This window comes from Tetranychus urticae, chromosome 2 (assembly GCF_039701765.1).
Source record: "Tetranychus urticae isolate SD_2017Ah chromosome 2, NJAU_TeUrti_SD_1.0, whole genome shotgun sequence".
Taxonomy (NCBI): Eukaryota; Metazoa; Arthropoda; class Arachnida; order Trombidiformes; family Tetranychidae; genus Tetranychus; species Tetranychus urticae.
The window spans coordinates 23,253,823-23,277,784 of record NC_142959.1 but is presented as its reverse complement, the minus strand read 5'-3'; the positions used below and the strand labels follow the sequence as shown (position 1 = coordinate 23,277,784).

Here is a 23,962-nt window from a genome sequence, read left to right as displayed (position 1 = left end):
AAGAAATTTTTTGTTTGAGATTTAAAAAAAATTGATCCAAGTTTTTAAATCTTACTATCAGGAATTGACCAATTGACAAGCTCACAATTGTTAATGAATCCAACCTACTTTTAAATCAAATTGCTCAGATATTTTACTTTGGATTTCTTGACTAAATTTGAATTTCGCTCAAAATTTCTTGATTCTTAATTCTTTTGATCCGTTTGATTATAACGTGCCAATAATAATTCATGTCCAAAGAAAGTCTTTATTCGGCTTGTGTTGAAACAAATAACCGGGTAGATTATAATTTTACCCATTAATCCCGTATTAAAGAGTAATTTAATCTAATTCGTTGAGTATTATATCCATTGAAAATGCAATTAGTAATATTCCAGGTTGAAATGCCTAGAAGCTGGGAAAATTAAGCATTTATGAGCAATTAAAGACAAAACTACATTTATATATTGCCATTAAATTATAAACAATGTACAATGTAATAATTCCTGATGGTTAGTTAATATTTTTAAATGAAATGACTTGAGCATATAAAATTATTTCAACAGTAATCATTCAATAAAAACAATATGGCTCGATTAAAGTGCAAAGAATATTGGTTTTATTCTTTTATTATACAAGAATAATTGTTTTTTCAATAAGTATAACAAAAAGCACATCATGGTCATAATTAAATGAATTATCCATTAGCAAAATGAAATTACCGCCCAAAGTCAACCTTATAGCATATCGCAAAGGTCATGAGCAAAGAACATATGTTTTGTAAATAAAAATCATGGGAATGATTAACTTTCCATCATCTCAAAATAATGTTTGTAAATTGTTTAATTACTGTTGCTGATAATGATGATTGATAATTGATTGTCTAGATAATTGTTGATTATAAAGGAAAATGATTTGAGTTGAATCTTCTCCATTGTTTCTCATGCTTGTTATACGTTTAATGTTGTAAAATTTCCATTATGTTATTATTACATTGTGCTACTAACTCTTGCTTTACAGAACTTCATCATTGCATTTTTACCAGAAAAACCGGTAATCAATTCTTTAATTTATACGTTTATACAGTTTCTTAAAGGTAAGAGGGTCTTAACAATCGTCACTAGTCTGGTTTAAATGTGTCATCTCGCATGTAGCTATTCAAATAAATAGTTGACAAGCTTGATTAACAATGTCGCCTCTTTAACTCTTCTCACAGATACATTATTTGATATTTTTAATCCTCATTCTACTCTTTCATTTGTTCCCTTGCAGTAATTTGGAGATAATTGGATTTTATCAGCTATATTTATTTCATCATCCATCACCATCATTGTTATTTTCATCCATAACAACTTATTGGTAACCTTATCAAACTGGATACATTAAATTCTATCGATTCAACACAATCTAATTGTCAACTAGGAAGTATCATGTCTAGAACATATTTCCGTGAGCGACGATTAATTGTTGATTTGTTTGTAATCGCTTTGGGAATCAGTTGCTGGGTCTCAATAAATGGGCTATGGATGCAAACACCAATTTTAACGACTCAGTTACCAGAAAAATGGAGCCTTGCTTCTTATATTGTGATCATCACACAAATGGCAAACATTGGACCAATTGCCTTTGGATTATTTCGCAAAAAGCTGAAGGTAAGGAAAATTTGCCATCTAAATGACTTCCTATTGATATTGAATCGACTTATTGAACAAATTAATTTACAATCAACTTGAGAGTTGTTAATTTGATGCTACTTGTTTTCAATTGTCTTTATGTTGAGTGTTTTTTCATCACTCCAATATTTATGACTATCTTTATTTGTACACTGTACTTGAAATGTTCACAAGGTTTCATTATCAAAAAGTCTTTAGATTTAATCTACTTGATGATTTTGATGAAGATATTCTCAATTTTCTTTTACTCTAGTCATATGAAGGAATTGTGATCCACCTGACTCTAGCCATTGGAGTCTTTTCCTCAATATTATTAGCTAAATTTTGGAAGACCACTGTGGTAATCGGGGCAAAGGAACACAGCCTTCCTTTTCTAGTTTTAACTGGATTCTTGGCTCTAGTCGATTGTACCTCATCAGTTCTTTATTTACCCTACATGGCTAATTTCAAATCCAAATATTTGATGTCATTTTTTGTTGGCGAAGGCTTGAGTGGTTTAATTCCGAGCATTGTCTCTCTTTTCCAAGGTAAATTTAATGATCAATAACCTAAAATTTCATGATTTAGTCTTGTCGGAATATCAGTAGTTGATATCGATAGTTGTCTGTTCAAATCATCGCTAATAGCTGTAAAATATAATTCATTTTTTGACATTTCCTCCGCTATCCTTGTAATATATTTTACAGATAAATGATTTGCAAAGACATTTCAAACATTACTAATTACTTATCAAGTGCAATCTGATGGTAAATTAGCTAGACAATATGACATTTACTATGCAAACTATAATTTATGTCAAAATTAATTTACAGGATTGTTAACTTTTTTACTTTCTCTTTTCTTGCTCAGGGGTCGGTGGTAATCCAACATGTGAAACAACAATCATAAATGGAACTATTCATCAACATGCAGTTTATCCTGAACCTAAATTTTCTGTGACAATATTCTGTGTCTTCTTAACGATAATAATGATTTTCAGTTGGGTTTCATTCACTATACTCAACTCATCATTCTGTCATTCCGAGTTATCTCGTGAAAAACCAATGAATAAAGAGGGAGATGACAATGAATTGCCAATCATGGGGACAAGGGAAGCATTTAAATTAACCAGAAACAGGATCCGTTACTTACTTTTCCTTCAAGCATTGATTAGTGCTTTAACCAATGGTGTCCTTCCATCACTTCAAAGCTATTCATGTGCTCCATACGGTACCTTAGCTTATAACCTGGCCGTTAAACTTGCTGGATTAGCAAATCCAATCTGTGCTTTTTTAGCCTTCTTCTGGAAATCAAAGATTAACTTAAAGATGATAACTTTATTAACCTGTTTGGGACTTTGTTTCTCTTCATACACAGCTGTTACCGCGGTTTTAAGTCCATCTCCACCTTTAGTTTCTTCTCCTTTCGGGTCTCTCCTATTAATAATCTCGTGGATCGCATTGACGGGAACCTTTTCATATACTAAGTCATGTATTGCTTCAGTATTTCGTGATTTCTCCAAGCGAGGACAGTTGGCCCTTTTTTGGGTTGGTGTTTTCACTCAAGCTGGATCAGCTATTGGCGCTATACTTACTTTTACTTTACTTAACTATACCCATATCTTCAAATCTTATAATCCTTGTTCATAAGAGACCTTGCAGCCCAAATGGATGATTATTCATCAGCTTGACCATTAATACGGGCAATTTTAATACAAAAGCGACCAATTTTATCAATTAGATCTCATAATACTAGTGAGTTTGGTCCACAAAAGCATGAGAAGTAAAAAGTCATCTCAAAACATTACCATCTTTATTATTTGAAAAAATTCAACCCATCAACGAAACGATTATGGACCTTCATGAGCCATTTTCTGAATAACGTCGCTTTAATTGATAATTTAAATATATTGTCTCTGTCAATCATTTGGTTATACAATCAAAATGCCATTGAATATTGTGTGTGCAAGTCATACTGAAAATTAGTTGTGATTGTCTGGTTAAAGGAATACAATTTTTACCTTTTAAAGTTGTTAGCGTGTATTAAAACTGATAGTTAACTGTTTTTCCAAGAAGATAATTGATATTCATTGTGCATCGACTTGAATAAACTTTCATCGAGCTCATCAATTATTGAAATAGGTGCAATATTTTACTTAACTTTTATATTACAGTTATAACTAATTACATGAATTGTTACTCTTTAAGTGTAAAATAATAAAAACAAGAACAGTTTGTCGTTATTAATAAACTATATTAATAATTTAAGTTAAATTGAAAGCGGTTTCTGTACCTTTTTATAACTTCTGTCAAACCTCCAATATCTTTACAATTATTGTATTATTATCTCAAAAAAGCAGAGACACTGTCTTATACAGAGGAGTTGCTTTCCGACTCGCAGGAACGGATAAAGCAACAAGGAAGACATTCTAGCTTCCCATGTTAAGGCATCGCCGCCTTTTTCAAAAAGGTGTACAGTGATCCCTCTCAAAAAGCGAGCCTCTCAAAGGAGCCACGTTACCAGGGAACAGTCTATACATACGGTCGAAAAATAATTTAATTTAACCCAAAAAGATCACAAATCAAGCATTAAAACAAACATAACGAGGGAAGTACCCGAGTAAAATTTAATATTTTATCAAAAACCAATTAGGTTTTATGAGTGTTTAATTGTCTCGAAATCTTTCGGGTAGCAAATTAAAGATCAACGAGAAGAACGGAATCAACATTCAATTTTTACATGTAAAGTATGGCAAAGAGCAGACATAACAAAACGAGTGAAACAAAAAGGCTCATCAAACTGGGTTCATATTGCTTTCACATTGATCTATGCATAGCGATGGACAGTAAATGGCGCTTTTCGAAGCTTCTGTCAATTAGCTACTAAAAAGACGACGAAGTAATATATTGTTTGTTAGTAAGATAGTTATTAGTTAATAGTTAGTTTCTGCTGTTTAATTGGGCAATTATTATAATACAATCGATTATACTATACGAGTATACCCAATTAAAACCATAATTGAAGTCCTCGCAAATTTTTTTCAATTTAAAAACTAAATTAAACTAAATGGTGCATTTCGTTACCAGGGATCCATGGCTCTGTGAAATTTTGAGCGTGTGTCATTATCGGAGGTTTGACAGTATTGTCGCATTGACTATCTTATCGAGACTTGATCATTGTTATACAAGCGAATGCATTGAGTTTGACGGCTCTATCAATTTTTTTTGCGCATCTAATTCCCATCGATGTGATAAGATTACAATTAGGCATTACACCTAATCCTCTATCACATCAATGGAAATTAGATGCGCAAAAAAAAATTAAAAGAGCCGTCAAACTCAATGGATTCGCTTGTATTTCCATAGATTGGAGTTCATTTGTTCAAAGTCCTCAACTGAATAAATAGCGGACAGATAATTTAACCCATTAATTTACCAAACAAATACCAATTGAAAACAGATTGTCAAAGCAAATTAACCAGGTAAACCTTACGATAGATTAAACCAAAAAACCAGACATTCCAATGGTTAGGAGTGATCGATCAAGACTAGCCAACAATTTACCATCAACTGCCGTCTTTACCAAGGTTGATCGATTAAAAGGTTATAACCACTAATATCATTTAAATAAGCTTCAAAGAATAAATCCTGTAACACTGAGGTCACAAATAATCATACCCTCATAATAAGCATCTTTATTTCAAAAATAACTACATAGTATTCCCATATACCATAACATGTTGAATTTTCAGAAAAATTAAACCATTATCTTACGGGATACAAGAAAAAACTCAGAAAAGAAAATACAGCTCGTACTGACCTTTGCCTGGAAAAAATGACATGATTGTTATGTCAAGAGTAAAATATGCTATAAAGTAAAGGAAATTAAGGATACTTTACTTTGGATTTACACAAATTGAAACTTTAAGGGTCAATGAAATAATTGTGTTAATTCAGGCTGATTTGTCACTCAGAATTCCGAGCAATTAACAAAAGAATGAAAAATAATCTCAAAAAATTCAATGCTAGCTATTTTGAAAGCCTCATGGCTAATCTCAAATTTAAAACGAACGAGGCGGATTAGAAAGGATTATCTTACATACGAAAGAGCCTCTGATCCCTGGCTATCAATAGAGACCAACTTTGAAAATATTGATCAATTATTAATTAAATAAACAAAGAATGAACAATTTGTAACATAATTTTTAACCACAGGTTAAATTTGAATTTCGGTCAAAATTTTTTGATTCTTGTTTACTTTGATCTGTTTGGCTATAACGTGCCAATAATAAATTATGTTTAAAGAAAGTCTTTGTACGACTTGTGTTTAAACAATTAACTGGGTAGATTATAATCTTGCCTGTTAGTCCCGTATTAAAGAGTAATAATTTAATCCAATGCTTTAAGTTTTATATCCATTGAAAATGCAATTAATATTCCGAGTTGAAATGCCTGGAAGCTGAGAAAATCAAGAAAGACAAAACAACAGTTTTATAAATAAAAAAATCATGAGAAATGCAATAATTTCAAATGGTATCTTCGTTATTAATTTCTGATGGTTAATATTTTTAATGGAATGACTTCAACTTATAAAATTATTTCAACAGTAATCATTCAATAAAAACAATATAGCTTGATTAAAAGCGTTTTAAATACTCTCTTTAACGATATATTAATTGTGTTTTTCAATTGTTTATTCCTATTGAAATAGTGGGGTCGTCAGAATGACTTTCATCGTTATATTCACTATGTGAATGTATTGACTTTGGACTTCGGGAATTTCAATGTTTTAAGAGATGGAATCAAGTTACAGCAATCAATTAGATCTCAAAGAGACGAAGCTGACAATATATAAATCACTGTTGAAAATCATGTGGTTGATGAGTAACTGATGCCCAAGTTGGAGTCGAAGAATGAAAAAATGGAAAAATTAAAGGTTAAACGAGATTAATGGCAAATATGCCGTTAAGACTAAATCTGCTGTGGTGAGTGGGGTCTGATTACAATCGTATATCGGGCGTTTTTTCATTTTGCGCACTCATGCAGGCATAATGTTAGTCACATGCACATAACTCTTATCATTGGAAAGATAAATGAATTTTGATAAATGCGATTGATTAACGGAATGGTATGGAATCACTCATATCCTTTAGCCAATAAGAGTTATAAACATTCGACTAACGTTATCGGGTCGGAAAAATTTTCGATCTCAGAAAGGGACCTTGAATAACCTTGAGCGTTTGGACTTATAGTTGTTCAATCTGAATAAGCTCATGGTTCACAAAAGCACAACATGATCATAATTCAATGAATCCTTCATTAGCAAAATGAAATTATCGCCCAAAGTCAACCTTATAGCAAAGGTCATTAGCAAAGAACATGTTTTGTAAATGAAAATCAAGGAAATGATTGACTTTCAATCATTTCGAAATAATGTTTGTAAATTATTTAATTACTTTCGCTGATTATGCTGATTGATAATCGATTGTCTAGATAATTGTTGATTATAAAGGAAAATGATTTGCGTTGAATCTTCTCCATTGTTTCTTACGCTTGTTATACGTTTAATGTTGTAAAATTGTTGGTATTACATAACATATTATATAAGGTAAACAAGTAAAGATTATGTTTCGAATTGCTCATCAATTTCCTGTGATTCGAGATGCACTCTAAACGAATCATTCTCTACTTGTTTACCTTATACATGCATTGTTAATACATTGTGCTACTAACTCTTGCTTTACAGAACTTCACCATTTCATTTTTACCAGAAAAACCGGTAATCAATTCTTTAATTTATACGTTTTTTACAGTATCTTAAAGGCAAGAGGGTCTTAACAATCTTCACTAGGCTGGTTAAAATGTGTCATCTAGGGAGTTTCATGTCATATTTCCGTGAGCGACGATTAATTGTTGATTTGCTTGTAATCGCTTTGGGAATCAGTTGCTGGGTCTCAATAAATGGGCTATGGACGCAAACACCAATTTTAACGACTCAGTTACCAGAAAAATGGAGCCTTGCTTCTTATATTGTGATCATCATACAAATGGCAAACATTGGACCAATTGCCTTTGGATTATTTCGCAAAAAGCTGAAGGTAAGGAAAATTCGCAATCTAAATGACTTCCGATTGATATTGAATCGACTTATTGAACAAATTAATTTATAATCAACTTGAGTTGTTAATTTGATGCTACTTGTTTTCAATTGTCTTTATGTTGAGTGTTTTTTCATCACTCCAATATTTATGACTATCTTTATTTGTACACTGTACTTGAAATGTTCACAAGGTTTCATTATCAAAAAGTCTTTAGATTTAATCTACTTGATGATTTTGATGAAGATATTCTCAATTTTCTTTTACTCTAGTCATATGAAGGAATTGTGATCCACCTGACTCTAGCCATTGGAGTCTTTTCCTCAATATTATTAGCTAAATTTTGGAAGACCACTGTGGTAATCGGGGCAAAGGAACACAGCCTTCCTTTTCTAGTTTTAACTGGATTCTTGGCTCTAGTCGATTGTACCTCATCAGTTCTTTATTTACCCTACATGGCTAATTTCAAATCCAAATATTTGATGTCATTTTTTGTTGGCGAAAGCTTGAGTGGTTTAATTCCTAGCATTGTCGCTCTTTTCCAAGGTAAATTTGGAGATCAATAACTTAAAAGTTCATGCATGATTTATTTTTGATTTAGACATTTCAAACATATTGATATTGTAATAATTAGAGCGATCCATTGATGGTTACCCTAGCATAGTTAACTTAAGACGGACAAAAACACTTCTTAGTTACTCTCCTGGTCGTGTTTGATCAGGGGAAAAGGTTTAGATAATTTCCAATTAGTTTTTATTAAGTTGTGCGCAAAACAAAAATTTTTGACAGAGAAATCTTTTGAGTACAGAATTGAAAATTTTTACAGATTTTTCGACTTTACGCGAGAAATAAAGACTTTTGACTATATATCCATAATCCAGCTGACTTATGCATCTAATCTGAAGTCCAAATGCAGCTAAGTCTTATTTCAAGTCCAAAATTCCGAAAAATCTGCAAAAATTGTGATTTCTGAGCTCAAAAAATTTCTTCGTCAAAAATTTTTGTTTTTGCGCACAACTTAATCAAAACTAATCAGAAATCGTCCAAACATTATTCCCTAATCAAACACGACCTGGAGAGTATCTTAAAAGTGTTTTTATACATCTCAAGTTACGTTAACTATGCTAGGGTAACCATCAACCTCTAATACTAATTGCTTATCAAGTGTAATCTGATGGTAAATTAGCTAGACAATATGATATTTGCTATGCAAACTATAATTTATGTCAAAATCAACTCACAGGATTGTTAACTTTTTTACTTTCTCTTTTCTTACTCAGGGGTCGGTGGTCATCCAACATGTGAAACAACAATCATAAACGGAACTATTCACCGCCATGCAGTTTACCCTGAACCTAAATTTTCTGTGGCAATATTCTGTGTCTTCTTAACGGTAATAATGATTTTCAGTTGGGTTTCATTCACTATACTCAACTCATCATTCTGTCATTCCGAGTTATCTCATGAAAAACCAATGAATAAAGAAGATGATGACGATGAATCGCCAATCATGACAACTGAAACATTTGAACTAAGCAGAAACAGGATCCGTTACTTACTTTTCCTCCAAGCATTGATTAGTGCTTTAACCAATGGTGTCCTTCCATCACTTCAAAGCTATTCATGTGCTCCATACGGTACCTTAGCTTATAGCCTGGCCGTTAAAATTTCTGGATTAGCAAGTCCAATCTGTGCTTTTTTAGCCTTCTTCTGGAAATCAAAGATTAACTTAAAGATGTTAACTTTATTAACCTTTTTGGGACTTGGTTTCTCTATATACACAGCTGTTACCGCAGTTTTAAGTCCATCTCCACCTTTAGTTTCTTCTCCTTTCGGGTCTCTCCTATTAATAATCTCGTGGACCGCATTGAAGGGATCCTTTACATACACTAAGTCATGTATTGCTTCAGTATTTCGTGATTTCTCCAAGCGAGGACAGTTGGCCCTTTTTTGGGTTGGTGTTTTCACTCAAACTGGATCAGCTATTGGCGCTATACTTACTTTTACTTTACTTAACTATACCCATATCTTCAAATCTTATAATCCTTGTTCACGAGAGCCCTTGTAGCCCAAATCGATGATTATTCATCAGGTTGAAGGGTATTTGTACCCTTTAAAAATGTTCGTTAAATTGTTTTAACCTACTTCATTCCATTTATTCCATTATTACTTTTAATACAATCTTTTATTATAAAGGGTGTAACGCGTAAAAAGTGATTATTTTAGTTTGATAAGAATGACAATGATAGGAATGTTGCCGGAAAGAGAAGGAGACACAAACTGGACATTCTTATCAGTGTCTTCTTCATCTTAATTCTTATCAAATTAGTGATGTGCTAATATATCGAAACAACCGATATATATCGATATTTTTTCACAAGAAAATATCAATATGAGTTACGATATGGTATCGATATAAAAACATTGAAAAAATGGTTAAAGTTGCACCTTTGGACATTAATGCGTCCAATTTTTTCATGAACAATCTTTCTCGTCTTGAAAATATTTGTGTTTTACAGCTAGAAATGTTGAATTGATAATTGAATTAAGGCTAAGAACATGTGACTTTGCAACTCTGCGTGACAAAAACATTTCAGCAAATCAAATGAGTCAAATTTAAATGTAAAAAAGTTTTTTTGATATTTTTTGATATATCGATATTAAAGCCCTCAATATCAAAAATATCGATATATAAAAAATACTCATATCGAACATCACTATATCAAATTAAAATAATCTTTACTTTTTACGCGTCACACCCTTTACTATATTCTTTTAATACAGCCATGGACATTAAGTTACTTTTTCAAAAAAGATACGCATACAGTTGATATCTAATCAATTTAGACTTTTAAAGCATTTTTGATTAGATAATCAGCTATATGCGTATCTTTTTTGAAAGTGTGCGAAACTCAATGTCTGTGGCTGTATATTAGGCGTCTTAGCCTTCCACACATTAACCACAATGGTCAACCATACAGGGTGGGGAGAAAGTTTCTAGGCATTTAAGCTCCACCTTCTAAAATATTTTAATCCATTATTGTTACGTCACTGCCTAGAAACTTTCTCCCCACCCTGTAAACCTGAGTCACTGGTAATGGTTCAGCTGCCTTTAAAAATAATTACACTTGTATTAATACTTTGTTTAACTCTTGGTTAAAACCGAAACACTTAATTTTTACTAACTGTAAAATCTTTTCTTAAAGTCATATGATTAACCTTTGATTAAGGTTTCTTTATTCAGACTTAATTCTGTTATTCTCAAATTAATCTGTTATCTTTTCAATAAAGTTGCTTCTTATAGCAGGTTCTACTTCTCATAATTCGTGTTAACTATCTCTAAATTTAACTTCAATAAAGTTAAATTTATGTTAACGCTCGATGTTAATCTCTCAATTGTGCTGAATCTAAACACGATTCTAGTCTTCGCAAGTCTTATGAATCCACTAATTCTTTGTCTAAAGTCTAGTATTGTGCATATATACGTAGAGATTATAAGTGTTTAATGAGACTAATTGTCCAACCCGTAATCCTTGAAACGAACTAAATACTTGTAGTGAAAGCAAGTGGTGCAGTCTTCTTTAAGATTCCTAAGCATCTACAAAATTTTACCTTGCAAGCTTGACCATTAATACGGACAGAAAAGCAATTTTGTTTAGAGGTTATTTCTGGTTAAAGACATATTTTGGCCTTTTAAAGTTGTCAGCGTAAATTAAAAGTGATAGTAACTGTATGTCCAAAAACAGTTTATCGTTATTGATAAACTAATTTAAGTTAAATTAAAAGAGGTTTCCGTTTTTATGTCTACAAGTCGAACCTAGATCATGACTGATCGTAATTTTTTCACTGAATACGGGACTGGCTTTTTTTCACCGTATTGTCCAATGCGGCAAAAACGATAGAGAAGTGGTTGATGAAGTTATGGATGTGTTGGAAAAAAGTCAATCCATATTTAAAGACTCAAATTCTCACAATTTGTTAATGAAAAACCAGCTTCAATGAGAAAAACTTAAAAATGCAATAAAATCTGGTTATACAGCTGAACAAAATGAAATCTTTTTGTACAGTTAAAGTAACATATCTTTAGGTACTTATTTCAGTTTTTGTCGAGAAATAGTTGATTGTAGGGAAATAAATGGCTTCAATTTGCACCCAATGTTTTAGATTTGGTTACTTAGATTGGTCACTTTAAGATCTGATGAAACTTTGTTTAAAGATTTGGTGTAAATTTGCAAACCATTTAATGATGGATCATCTTTGGCTATTTTCTTTATTTCGAGTGACTGTTTTTTTTGTATGATTAAAGTTGATTCCGAAGAGTGTGAGTGTTCACCACTGGTTGAAAATATATTGTTGTCTAATTTACCACGAACTTTACAGCTCTTATCTTCACAAACCCAATATGAGACATCATTATAAGTTGACTTTTTTCGATATAAATAATTATTTTTCACACTTAAAGGATGGCCTTTATTAGACTCAATGAAAGAGAAGTCCATATTTGGAAGCACTATTTGTAAATGAAATTGGTTTGCTCTTATTTTACCAAATTTAAACTGATTAGGGTTGTCTTATTTAAGCCTATTATATTTGGCCGTTTTGAATTTGGCCATTTTGAATTTGGCTATTTTGAATTTGGCTATTTTGACCCTTTGGCTATTTTGCATTTGGCTGTTTTGGTTTGGCTATTTTGAGTGCCGCCCATCAATCGTTGGTTTTCGAAATTTTTCAATTCTAGCAAAACTGGGCGATTTGAGAAATTTTTGGTCAATTTTGGCAATTTTCGAGCTTATTACATTCAAAATAAACTTTTTTTGCAAGTGTTTTGTGAGACAGTGTTCCTGAGTTTCTATTGCTATCAATATATGCATCAGAAAATAATTACAATAATACTTTGGACAAAAATACTGTTTTTAACAAAATGGTAACTCATTACATTTCATGCATGATTTTCAAAACCTGCAACAACTAACTTCTAGCCGATTTTTTTATTGATGATCTTTCTGGAAAATTATTTTTGTAGGTGTTACGTATAGATCAACTCCCAATGTTAGCTTGCTCATAAAAAAATCATATTATATTCAATTGTTCGGGAGATACAGAGATTCATCTGGAATAATCAATATTAAAAAGTCTTCGTATAATAAAAGTGCTAAAATTGGGTCCATGAATATTTTGGGTTTTTTAGCACCATATTTCATGAGATTGCACCTAAGGCTATCATCATGATCAAAATTGAGGAGTTACCAGTGGTTTTCAGATCACTTTTATCCATTTGAAATGGAGTGTTTAATAAATCAGTGAATTTTTTCGGATTTATTTTTGATTATTGATTAATTTGAAAAGCTTAACATTAGCACAATTTTCTGAAATTGGCCAGAGTTTACCTAAGAGAAATTGCGGATCGAGTTAATATGTTTCCATGATTCAGAATACATGGTAACTAGTCTAGGTCAAAACATTATGAAAACCCCTAATAGATTGTATATACAGGGCATTTCAGCTAATTTTACCGTTTTAAATTGGCTATATCTCTGCTCCTGAGTGAACTTGAGGTGTGATATTTTGTTTATGGAAATTTGGGCGATACTCAATTGTCATATTTCAAGGTCAAGGTGATTCAAGGTCATTGCGTTATTTGACCTCTGACTGATATTTGGAGGTCATTTTCTGAGAGCGCGAGAATTTTTATATTGTTTGATGCTTGCTATGAGTTGGTATCTCGCACCGTTGGAAAGATAAATGCATTTTTCTCAAAAACAATTGATCAACACATCAATGCCTAAACACTCATATCGTTTGACCAGAATAAGTTATGAACATGTCACTAGCATCAAACAATATAAAAATTCTCGCGCTCTCAGAAAATGACCTGCAAATATCAGTCAGAGGTCAAATAACGCAATGACCTTGAATCACCTTGACCTTGAAATATGACAATTGAGTATCGCCTAAATTTCCATAAACAAAATATCACACCTCAAGTTCACTCAGGAGCAAAGATATAACCAATTTACAACGGTAAAATTAGCTGAAATGCCCTGTAGATATATAGATGTATAGATTGTTGCATCGACTATCTTATTGAGACTTGATCATTGTTATATTTCCATAAATTTGAGTTCATTTGTTCAAAGTCCTCAACTGAATAAATAGCGGACAGATAATTTAACCCATTAATTTACCAAACAAATACCAATTGAAAACAGATTGTCAAAGCAAATTAACCAGGTAAACCTTACGATAGATTAAACCCAAAAACCAGACATTCCAATGGTTAGGAGTGATCGATCAAGACTAGCCAACAATTTACTATCAACTGCCGTCTTTACCAAGGTTTATCGATTAAAAGGTTATAACCACTAATATCATTTAAATAAGCTTCAAAGAATAAATCCTGTAACACTGAGGTCACAAATAATCATATCATCATTATAGCCATAAGGTTATATTACCAACTCCAATACTAATAGATATTTTTATCTCTTATGTTGATAGATATTTATCATAATATTCATAATAATCAGAAAGGAAAACATTAGAGCATCTTTATTGGCAAAAATAACTACATATAATAGCCATATACTAATGATAAACAAGCAATATTTGTAGTTATAAACATAAATGATATTGAACCACTTAAAGTAAGCATTTTCAGAGTTTCAATCAAATACCAGTATACACAGTACATGAACATCAATCACCAAAATACAACTCTAGCAATGAAATTAAAATTGATTTAAGGCTTTTTCATAACACAAATAAATCTAAAAACTGAAGCTAATTTCAAGGCAAAAATAATTTAATCACCAGAATCTACATTGAGATGCTCTTGGAATCAGCATTTGGTCAAATAACTTCACTTTTGCTTATTAGTCTCATACAAGTTTCATTATCAATATTGAAATGGGTGATTTACTAACCTAATAACCAGTAAAAATGAGTCTTTACCTTGATCTAATAATGTTGAAAAGTGCAGAAGCTCGGGGAAAGGACGAACCATTTGGTGCAAGAAAAGCTGGGCTTACTGGGTTAACCTTAATTAACCTGAAACTAGTTTTGACTGTGAATTTGTTTTGCCTGTTATTTCATGATATCTGATATTGAATGTCCAATGGAAATATTGGGAACTAGGACAGGAAAGAGAAAGAGTAAAAGGTAATAACATTGATGATAAAATGTGTTAATAAGGTGAACAGCAAAATGGTGTCAACTAATAATGAACCATTGCAATTGTTATCAAATTGTGCCAAACATCCAACCATTGAATGTAAAAATATTACGGATTGAATAGTCACAGTTTTACTAACGAGTTTTACCAATTGAAAAAGGTAACACATTTGGCTTTTGATATTATTGAAACGATCGATAAAAGCTAATACAAAGTTGTTATTATCATTGTCAATGAGGTTTAGTGTGTTATATTTTTACTTTGCATTTCTTGTCTTCGGGCATTCAGTTGGTACATTAATTTATTCACAGTTTCTTAAGCTCTCTATCTGAATGTCAGACTTGATCATCCATAGCTTCAAGGTAATCAAAGTAAATAAACTCATCATCATTGCCATCATTATCATCATCAATATAATCATCATTATAATGGGAAAGACAAGGGAGTGAACAGAAAGAAATGGCAATAAAAAAGGTTCACAAACATATGGCAATACCAATGGAGTGAAGATGATAATTTTATTAAACAATAGACTCTATTTAATGTACATGAATTTATCACCTTATTGTATGATTGGACAATCTTCTGGTTATTTAACCAGTTTTTTCATTATTATGTACAAAATTTCCGGTTCTCATGTTTAGTTGTTGGCTTTGCTTTTCCTGGTCAATTTATCGTTGTTGGCCAATCTGGTTCACTTTCCTGGTAAACACATTTAGGTCTTCTTTTTCAGTTATCCGGTAAACATGATTGTTGATGCTTCTTATTTACAATATAAATTACAATTAACTATTATTTACAAATTTGGGTTAATTTTTGGTCATTTGTGCTTTTAATTTTAAGATTTGTTAAAAAAATTAAACTGAAAGGTTGATCCATTTTGATCCAATTGAATGGTTTAACCGTTAACATGAAGCTTGCCAACAATATCAAATATCCTTTGGTAAAATTAGACCATTTGATCTTTACTTTAATATTACATCTAAATATTGTGTATAAATGGAAAGGTAAGGAAATAAATTACATGTTAATATTGATTGTTTGCATTTGTGTTATTATCAAAGGTCAAAGAGTTGAAATAAAGTTTCAATTTCATTGTTAAACTGAGTAGGAAACAAAAGACGAGAATACGGTTAAATAAGGTTTAGTCTTTCAGGAATTGAGAATGGTTTAGCTTTATCCTTTCCATCCTCATTTATCATTCATTTTACATGGAAAAGGTTCTTAACTTAAGCTGGTTTGACCATTGAAATTACATCTGGTCTCATTGAATAGCAAACTTGCAAGTTCTGTTCATTATCACCTAAATTTTCATCCTAAATGTAAACTTCGCTCGACTCAATTATAAAGTGCAATTTCATTTCAATCTAATGTTTGAAACTGAATTAGCGTTATCACTGTTTAATCAGATCTTAGTTTAGTCTACGATTAACAGAGCATTAATAACAGGGATGCGAAATGAATGGTGAAAAAAACGAGCAAAGGTTGAATGAAGATTAAGTAGATACAATTTGATTAATTCAATCTCTTTTGCCTTCACTTTTTAATATTAACCTCCACATTGAATGAAGGTTTGCAATTTTTGTTGCTTTTTTTCGACTTTACTTTTTTCTATCCAAACGTTGAGCTATTATAATATGATAAATAAAATACGTAAAGTGCTAATTACCTTAATTTCCGTTTGGCTTAACATAATCATTAAGTTAATCAAAGTTATCGTCACAATTAGGCTTGTTTAGAAGTTGAAAGACACAAACAAATTTCCAATGTTACACTGTTTTTGTTCATTTTAGGTTTTGCTTTTGGACCAAAATCCATGATGGATTGTATTGAAAACATGATTAAAACGTGATTGAATTATGTGGTTAATGGTGAAGTTAAATGATCCAGATTGTTGAATTGGAAGAAGAGAGTAAAAAGGTTGAAATTGAATTGAAAATACAAATCAAACCTTCTTTTGGGTAAACCATTTCTGGTTATTTAAAGATGTATTATGTCTTTATGCTGGTTTTGGGTTTAAATTAATGGTAGTTAGATGATGGTCTCTGTTTCCCTGAAGATGGAAGACAAGTAAAATGGTTCAAAATGAATCTTGTTTTCCTTTTACAGCTTAAGTTTAATTTAAATGTTGATTTAGATTGTTTTTGAAATTGTTTACCTTTTCTGGTTGGTAGCACTTGCAAGTGTTGATTGGTATTAACTGTTTTCAGCTATCATTACATGTCGGCCCATCTGATGAGCTAATTATAAAGGATGGATTTGGACGAAGTGGACGATTAAAGCTACGGACAACAGCAATATAAATGATTCGTGTAAAAAGTAGTACAACACAGATCAACATAGTTGCATAAACCGATACCAAAAGGGTTGTCGCAAAGCTAGTCTCAGAGTATAAATCATCGTAAAGGGTTTCACTTGATTCAAGGGTTGAATTATCCTCAATGGATGTCGTCATTGAGCTTAATCACTTTATTCAAATTGTTGTAATTAACCATATCACAATGGTAAAACCAATAAACATGATCACCATTCACAAACAGTCAGTTAACCCAAACCAGAAAATGGGTAAAAATGCAATCCAAATGGTAAGGTTTAAATAATCCTTGGAAAAGTCAGACAACTGGGTTTCCATGAAACATTTTCATTCCTGATGCATCTGATGAACAAGATTAAATAAAGAAACATTGAAATTAACAAATTAATCCAACAATATAATCTAATATTAACGCATCTTGAATAGTTAATAACATTTGGTTGTTCAATTTGCAAGGTAAAAAAAAGGTTAATTATTTACGGCAGAAGTGCAGGTTAAGAGTAAATTTGATTTATCTTGATTCGTAAGGTTGAATAATTTACTGGTCAAATGGTAGAAACTAGTGTTTGCTTGTAATTAAATTATTCAATTGAATAATTGTCAATGAGTTTCAATGATTAAAATGACTTTTCCTGAAAATGGGTTAACTTGGGTAACCTGCAAGTTGATGGATCAACCCAATTGTAAAAGTAGAAACATTTGGCAAAATGTATTCACAATTTGTTTGCCTTTAACTTCAATTTATGAAAAGGTTCAACTTTAATTGTCATTTAAATGATAGAAATGTTCAACTAATCGATATCTTTTTACATTAAATAAATCTAAATCATTTTCACTCTAATGAATGGTTTGTCATTGCTATAAATATCGATATTGAAGCAAATGAAAATGGGTTGACATCAATTGAAGAAGAAAATTGATTGTTAAATTGATTGTTGTAAATTACAATGGAGTCACTTATTTATCTAGATAATTGTAAATCAATGGATTGAAAAATGTATGAGTTGTTGGGTTCAAATTTCTCATTTATTATCATGAATAAAAGACATGAACCAAAGCCAAGCCAAGTATTTATTGGGTTAATAAAGCACATTTTTTGGGTAATGAAGAGCAAAAAATTTACAAAAATTACCTGATTTTGCTTCATCAAACTTTATTCGGTTCATGGGATTGTCAGCGGATTGTCAGATTGTTGAACGTTTTGGTCAAATATATTGATTAGTTTGACTGGAAACACAAAAGTTGTTGACAAAAATGTTGATTGAACATGGAGACTGAAGGAAAATCCAAATTAAATCAAGAGTGAAACAAGATGAAGCAAATGCTGATGATTATGGTGACAACAAGACATTTAAATTGGATAAATCCTGCAACAATTTACACTGATTTTTCAGACTAATCCAACACAAAACAATGTTTGGTTCACTTTGGTTAAATGTTAACCAGAAATAATCCTTTCGATTTGATTTTCACTTTGAAAATGCAACAATTTATCATGTTTGTAATGCAATAACCAGAAGGAAAAATGAAAAGCAGAAACCAAATGAAATGAAAATTTGAATACAAAAATGATAAGAAAATGAAAAATGAAATAAACAGTTAATTAATCACAATTTTGTTTCAATTGAAACCAAAGAAACAAAAGTAGTGAAGGAAAAAGGCAAAAGCAAAGAAAGGTTCACTTTCACGTGGTAACCATTAATAACAATGTAAAGGTGTATAATATATATAAATATGTTTGACTTGGTATGTTGTTGGAGTGAACAAGATGATTGTTTATAACAGGCAAGAAAGAAGACAAAAATGTAAAGATGAGAAAAGAAGAAGAAGAAGAAGACGACAGGATAAAATGATGATGATGAGGATAAAGTGAGGAATGAGAGACGAGATGAGAAAGTAAAGAGAGAGTGTTGCTATTATTGACTTACCAATGATTTAACTGGGATTTTGCGCTCACCTTTACCTTATAAACTCTGTATGATATTTTCCCTTCTTTCCTCTTCTTTTCCCAATACACAGACTCTCATGAGGGATGCACTGGCATGGTTACGTTTAACGTTACAACTAACCTTCATCATCATCATCTTTTCCATCTTCCTCGTCATCTTCACAATTTCATCTCTTTTCTATTAGCTTTTCATTTATTTCTCTTCTTCTCGTTGCCTTTCAATTTTTCGTTTCACTCATCACTTTTGTTTTTTCCTGCTTTTCGCCATCTTCTCCTTCCTTCTTGGTTCATCATGTAACGCTGGAATCCTGATGTCTCTTTATGCGTGTCTTAACCTTTCCTTACTCAATTGGGTACAATCCTGGTTACTTTGTCTCTCCTTCCCTGGGAATCTTTAATTCACTTTTTACCTTTCATCTCTTTACCATTCTCATCTTGCCATACATCTTCATCTTCCTCTCTTCATCTCTTCATCAGTCTGAACTTTCTCTCTCTCTCATGAACCAATGTCTATGAAATAAAAAGACAGTGAAAAATCACTAAAATGGTAAATGCACTGGGAATGAAATAAGAAGAAAGTAAACTCAATTTTTCTGGTGAAAGTTGATCTTATTCCTTGAAAAGTTCAACTCTTGATTACTTTAGCTATTATTGTCTGCTTCACCAAATTAACAAGTTTAAAAATTGTCACTTCCAACTGATTATATTTATTTTGATGTTAAACATTTCAATGCACAGCAAGCAGCCTTATATCAACATTTGCTGTAAATTTCACGATCATTTTCAACCTAAACATTATAATAATGATGATGATTAAAATGATAATGAACTGAATTTGAGTCTGTAAAAGTAATTTGATTAGATTTAAAATAGATATCAACTTTTGACATTTACTCCTAATTCACTCGTAATCACGAAGTCAACTAAATTGTGATTAACTTGATATTTACTCTTTAATCTAGACTCTTTTTTTGTTGTTGTCAACTTTTACTCCAACCATTAACAATTACAATTGAACGACTAACAACATTGTTTAAATTACTTTTTTATACTCTAGTTGACTTATTAAAAACAAGTAATGAAAAAGCAAAGCAAAAATTGAAACTAAATTGGAACCAAAAAACATGAACTTTCATTTAGACAATGTTATCATCACAATAATACTTGTTATTTTCAACAAAAATATTATTGTTCTTTATATTAACTAGAGTCTTCTGTGATCATGACTGATCACAAATTTCATTCATTCCAAAAAATTCAATCCACATTAAAAGAAATTCTAATTCTTAATGAACAAAACCAGAATAAGAAATCCAAAAGTTGAAATCTTTAGCTTTTGTCACTTTGATAATATTCATTTGGAAGGATAAAAGCCTTTCTCTAAGTAAATGTAAAAAATTTTCAATCGAGGTGAGAGTCGAAACTTTTCAGGAGCACAAAACTGATTTCATATTTCGAGTCAAAAATTTCTTTGACGAAATAGAGGGCAAAGTTTAAGCTTTGGTCCTTTTTTGTTTAATCGAAGCGCCAAACTCTTTACTCGAGAGACAATTACACATATATTGATACTTCTAATCCAACGATAAAGATCAACTTGAAAACCCCAAAAGTTTTTCTCACAATGCTACAGAATACGGATTCTGCCGTTTTCCCGTCGTCCTGTTTTTGTGTCTGTCCGTGAATTTATCATTAATTTGAATTCTGATTCCGCTCGCACTATTTTCAGAAGTGTGGTTCGATTATGGCTTTCATTTTGTGTAAAAATTTTCGTTGGAATCTTTTTCGTTTAGTCACAATTCTTAGATGAAAATTTAATGTTTTGACTTTTATTGTATATAGATCATATTCATCATTATTATCAACAGGTTATCAAACAGATTACGTTTCTTTTGTTGCAAGATTGTTTTCCATTTGCAATTTGAGTTCACATTTCATCATGATTTGAGAATTGAATTCATGGAAACTGATAACAGCAATGGCAATCCAATACTCAAGCAGAGTTTTATTCAAGTCATTTGTGAATGTTCATGTAAGTATAAATAATAAGGTAAACCTGAAGGAAGAAAAAAAACCAGGGAATGAGAAATGAGAAATAGAATAATAAAAAAGGGAAAAAACTGGGAGTGAAGAAGAAAATTGTAACTTGAATTTATATAATATTTTTATATATATTTATATAACTGTAACTGACTTAAGATGGTGAAGAAAATATCATTTTGAAGAAAAAGAAGGAAAAATTTTTGCTGAAAAATTTGCAGGCAAATTGGAAGGAAAGAGAATTCTAGGTAGATACTGGGAAGGAACAGGGAAGGAACAAGAAAAGGAAGGATTGAAAAGCATATTTTCTTTTCTCCTTTTATCAGGAATCAGCAGAAAAAAATGAACAATAAGTTTCAAGTCTTTGCTTGTTGATGGTTAAAAGTATTATAACCAAGTAATCTGTAAAAGGCAATGTGCACTTGAAAATGTTGAGCAAATAGTAATAATCATTGTATTATTGAAAGTTTTGTTTCTTTCCTTTGTATTTGTATTGTGTTTTTGTGTTGCTTTTTGTAGTTTCATTTGTTAGACAAAAGTAAGCACAAGAGTAAGCAAATTAGTTTGCAGTTGCGAACAAGATTCACATTTGCCTTTTCCTTGGTGACGTTTGAATACCATGAAACTCAATTAAACCATGGTTATTGGGTTAATAATTGCTCACGAGTGCAACATTTCTGCTGATAAACAATTACATTGAAAGATCTCTGGATGCTGAGCTTGGCTGAGCTTTGAAAAGGTTGGTGAAACATTTCAAGTGTTAACCATTTGAGGTAATTTGAATTGCATCTCAATCATTTTCAATCCTTTTATTGCTGCTCTACATTTTTCAATCTTTCCAAGGAAGGGAATTTCACAGAATTTTTTAAGTTGAAATTCTGAATTGAAATGAGGTTAATTTTGAAGGAAAATCATTTAATCAAATGGGAATCATTCTTGTGCCTTTGACCATCAAAGTGTTTTGATCGTTTACTTGACTGGATTGAATAGCATTCTGTGAATCAATTTATTGAACTCAGTTTTTGACATTTTTCTTGAAACACTCGAATGTCTGGAGAAATCAATTTTCGCCGGTAAACTGTGCAACTTGGAAAAGTCAAAATTCGTTTTCATCTTGAAATTGTGTGTGATTTATATTCAAGTTTCAAGCTTGTCTGAGAAGGTAAAAGAAACTGACAAAATTTATAAAAGCTGACAAGGAAGGAAATTCTGGCAAGTTTCAACTCAAGAATCGATTTGAGATTAAGAGTAACATATAATGCAAGGTGACAAGTTACTTTGTAAAAATGGATGAAAAGAGGAGCAAAAAATTAAACCATTAGAAAGGATTACGGAGTAAAATTGAGAATTGATTGGTGTTGACTTTGATGGCAATTAATTGGGTTGCAAGAGGAAAACTAATTTATTATCATTGTAAAGAGGATTTTGAACGGAGCCATGAAACGGTGAAAAGCACTCAAATAATCAGTTAACTTAATCAAGTGAAAAAATGGTGGATTAAAAAGTCCCAACAGATTCCTTGGATTGAACACGATATAAGCTGGTCTCGACTGAGTTAACCTTTTTATGTTTTGAAAATTGCTCAGACAGCATTTATATCATTATTATTTATAATTGAGTTTGATAATTTATCAAGTTACTCTTAATTGTTGAACAAAAAGTGATTAAAATAATTGCATTTCTTTTCTTTGGACAAACCTCTCAGATCTATTTAAGTCTCAGCTCTTGGGTTCATTATTGAACCCAAACCAGTGATTAAACTTTATTAGACACAATTAACAGGATTCGTTGGCAACCAGCTTCAATTGTTCCAGATGGACATGAAATGGTCCAGAATCATGGTATTAACAATCAAGGTAAACAGCTTTTCTCCTGGTAACTTCATTTAAACATTAACCCATTGATAGAGCAAAGGCCAATTCTGGTTAAACAAAGACACAAGTAATTTCCATCGGGAAAATGTTTTCTCTTGTATATTTAACTGCGACAATTTGGTTGGATCAAGGTGATACAATTGAAAAATGAACTGATAATTAAAGAGGACAACCATTGAACCAGGATTACTGTAATGGCCAAGTTACCATGTTAATGGTTTAAATAAGGAAAAGGCTATAAAGATTGATCAGTTTATTTGTTAATGCATTATCTTTCTGGTAATATTTACTTTGATGTCATCTTCTACCATCAACTGGGAGCCAAAAATGATCTCAAACCCGCAAAGGTTTCAAATTGAATACAGAAACGTAAACATGATAATCATTAATGATTATCTATTGATGTACTCCATTTAATATCCTGGTTCTGAGTAAATAGAGACAATTTTCAGTCAACAGGTTAACAATTTTTTCCTTTTCAATATTTCAATATAAAGATGAACCTTCATTAATTTTCCTCTTCAAGTTATAATTAAATTTATACAAGACTTAATTTAGTTAGCATGATAACTTAAAATGATGTTACATTGTTGGCTTGCTGTGAACCAGGCATTAACTGAGGGTAAATGGGTTCAATTGAATGATAATAATCTAATCTGGTTTGGGTTCAGGAAGCTGTTTATGTTTAGATTCGGTGATTAGGAATGAATAGTTTGCTGGTTTTATAACAATTAATTAAAGACAATTTATTTGAAGGTGAAAACAAGTTTGAGATTCAACGATAAATCAGGAAAGGTTGGCCATGTAACTGTCAAGTTGAATACAATCTTGATCATTTTGTTATAAAAACACAGCATTTTGTATTGCACTAAAAATTGGGTTTACTTTTT

At 31.4% G+C, this 23,962-nt stretch overlaps 2 protein-coding genes and 1 long non-coding RNA gene across 3 annotated transcripts; 2 read left to right on the top strand and 1 right to left on the bottom strand.

Annotated features, from left to right (window-relative positions):
- The first annotated feature begins 242 nt into the window (after positions 1 to 242).
- Positions 243 to 3,904, top strand: LOC107367570 (solute carrier family 52, riboflavin transporter, member 3-A). Its single transcript, XM_015935286.3, has 4 exons — positions 243 to 1,075; positions 1,252 to 1,631; positions 1,906 to 2,179; positions 2,502 to 3,904. Exons 2-4 carry the CDS (start codon positions 1,410 to 1,412, stop codon positions 3,278 to 3,280), a joined length of 1,275 nt encoding a protein of 424 aa, XP_015790772.2. The 5' UTR covers positions 243 to 1,075; positions 1,252 to 1,409; the 3' UTR covers positions 3,281 to 3,904.
- Positions 3,905 to 7,245: 3,341 nt separating this feature from the next.
- Positions 7,246 to 9,865, top strand: LOC107367569 (solute carrier family 52, riboflavin transporter, member 3-A). Its single transcript, XM_015935285.3, has 3 exons — positions 7,246 to 7,728; positions 8,001 to 8,274; positions 9,009 to 9,865. Exons 1-3 carry the CDS (start codon positions 7,492 to 7,494, stop codon positions 9,794 to 9,796), a joined length of 1,299 nt encoding a protein of 432 aa, XP_015790771.2. The 5' UTR covers positions 7,246 to 7,491; the 3' UTR covers positions 9,797 to 9,865.
- A 5,521-nt stretch (positions 9,866 to 15,386) lies between these two features.
- Positions 15,387 to 19,084, bottom strand: LOC107367612 (uncharacterized). The gene is made up of 4 exons (XR_001569945.3): positions 18,346 to 19,084; positions 17,058 to 17,555; positions 16,569 to 16,952; positions 15,387 to 15,881 (listed from the first exon to the last, which is right to left on the bottom strand). It is a non-coding gene; the product is annotated as an uncharacterized LOC107367612 (long non-coding RNA).
- Positions 19,085 to 23,962: the final 4,878 nt, after the last annotated feature.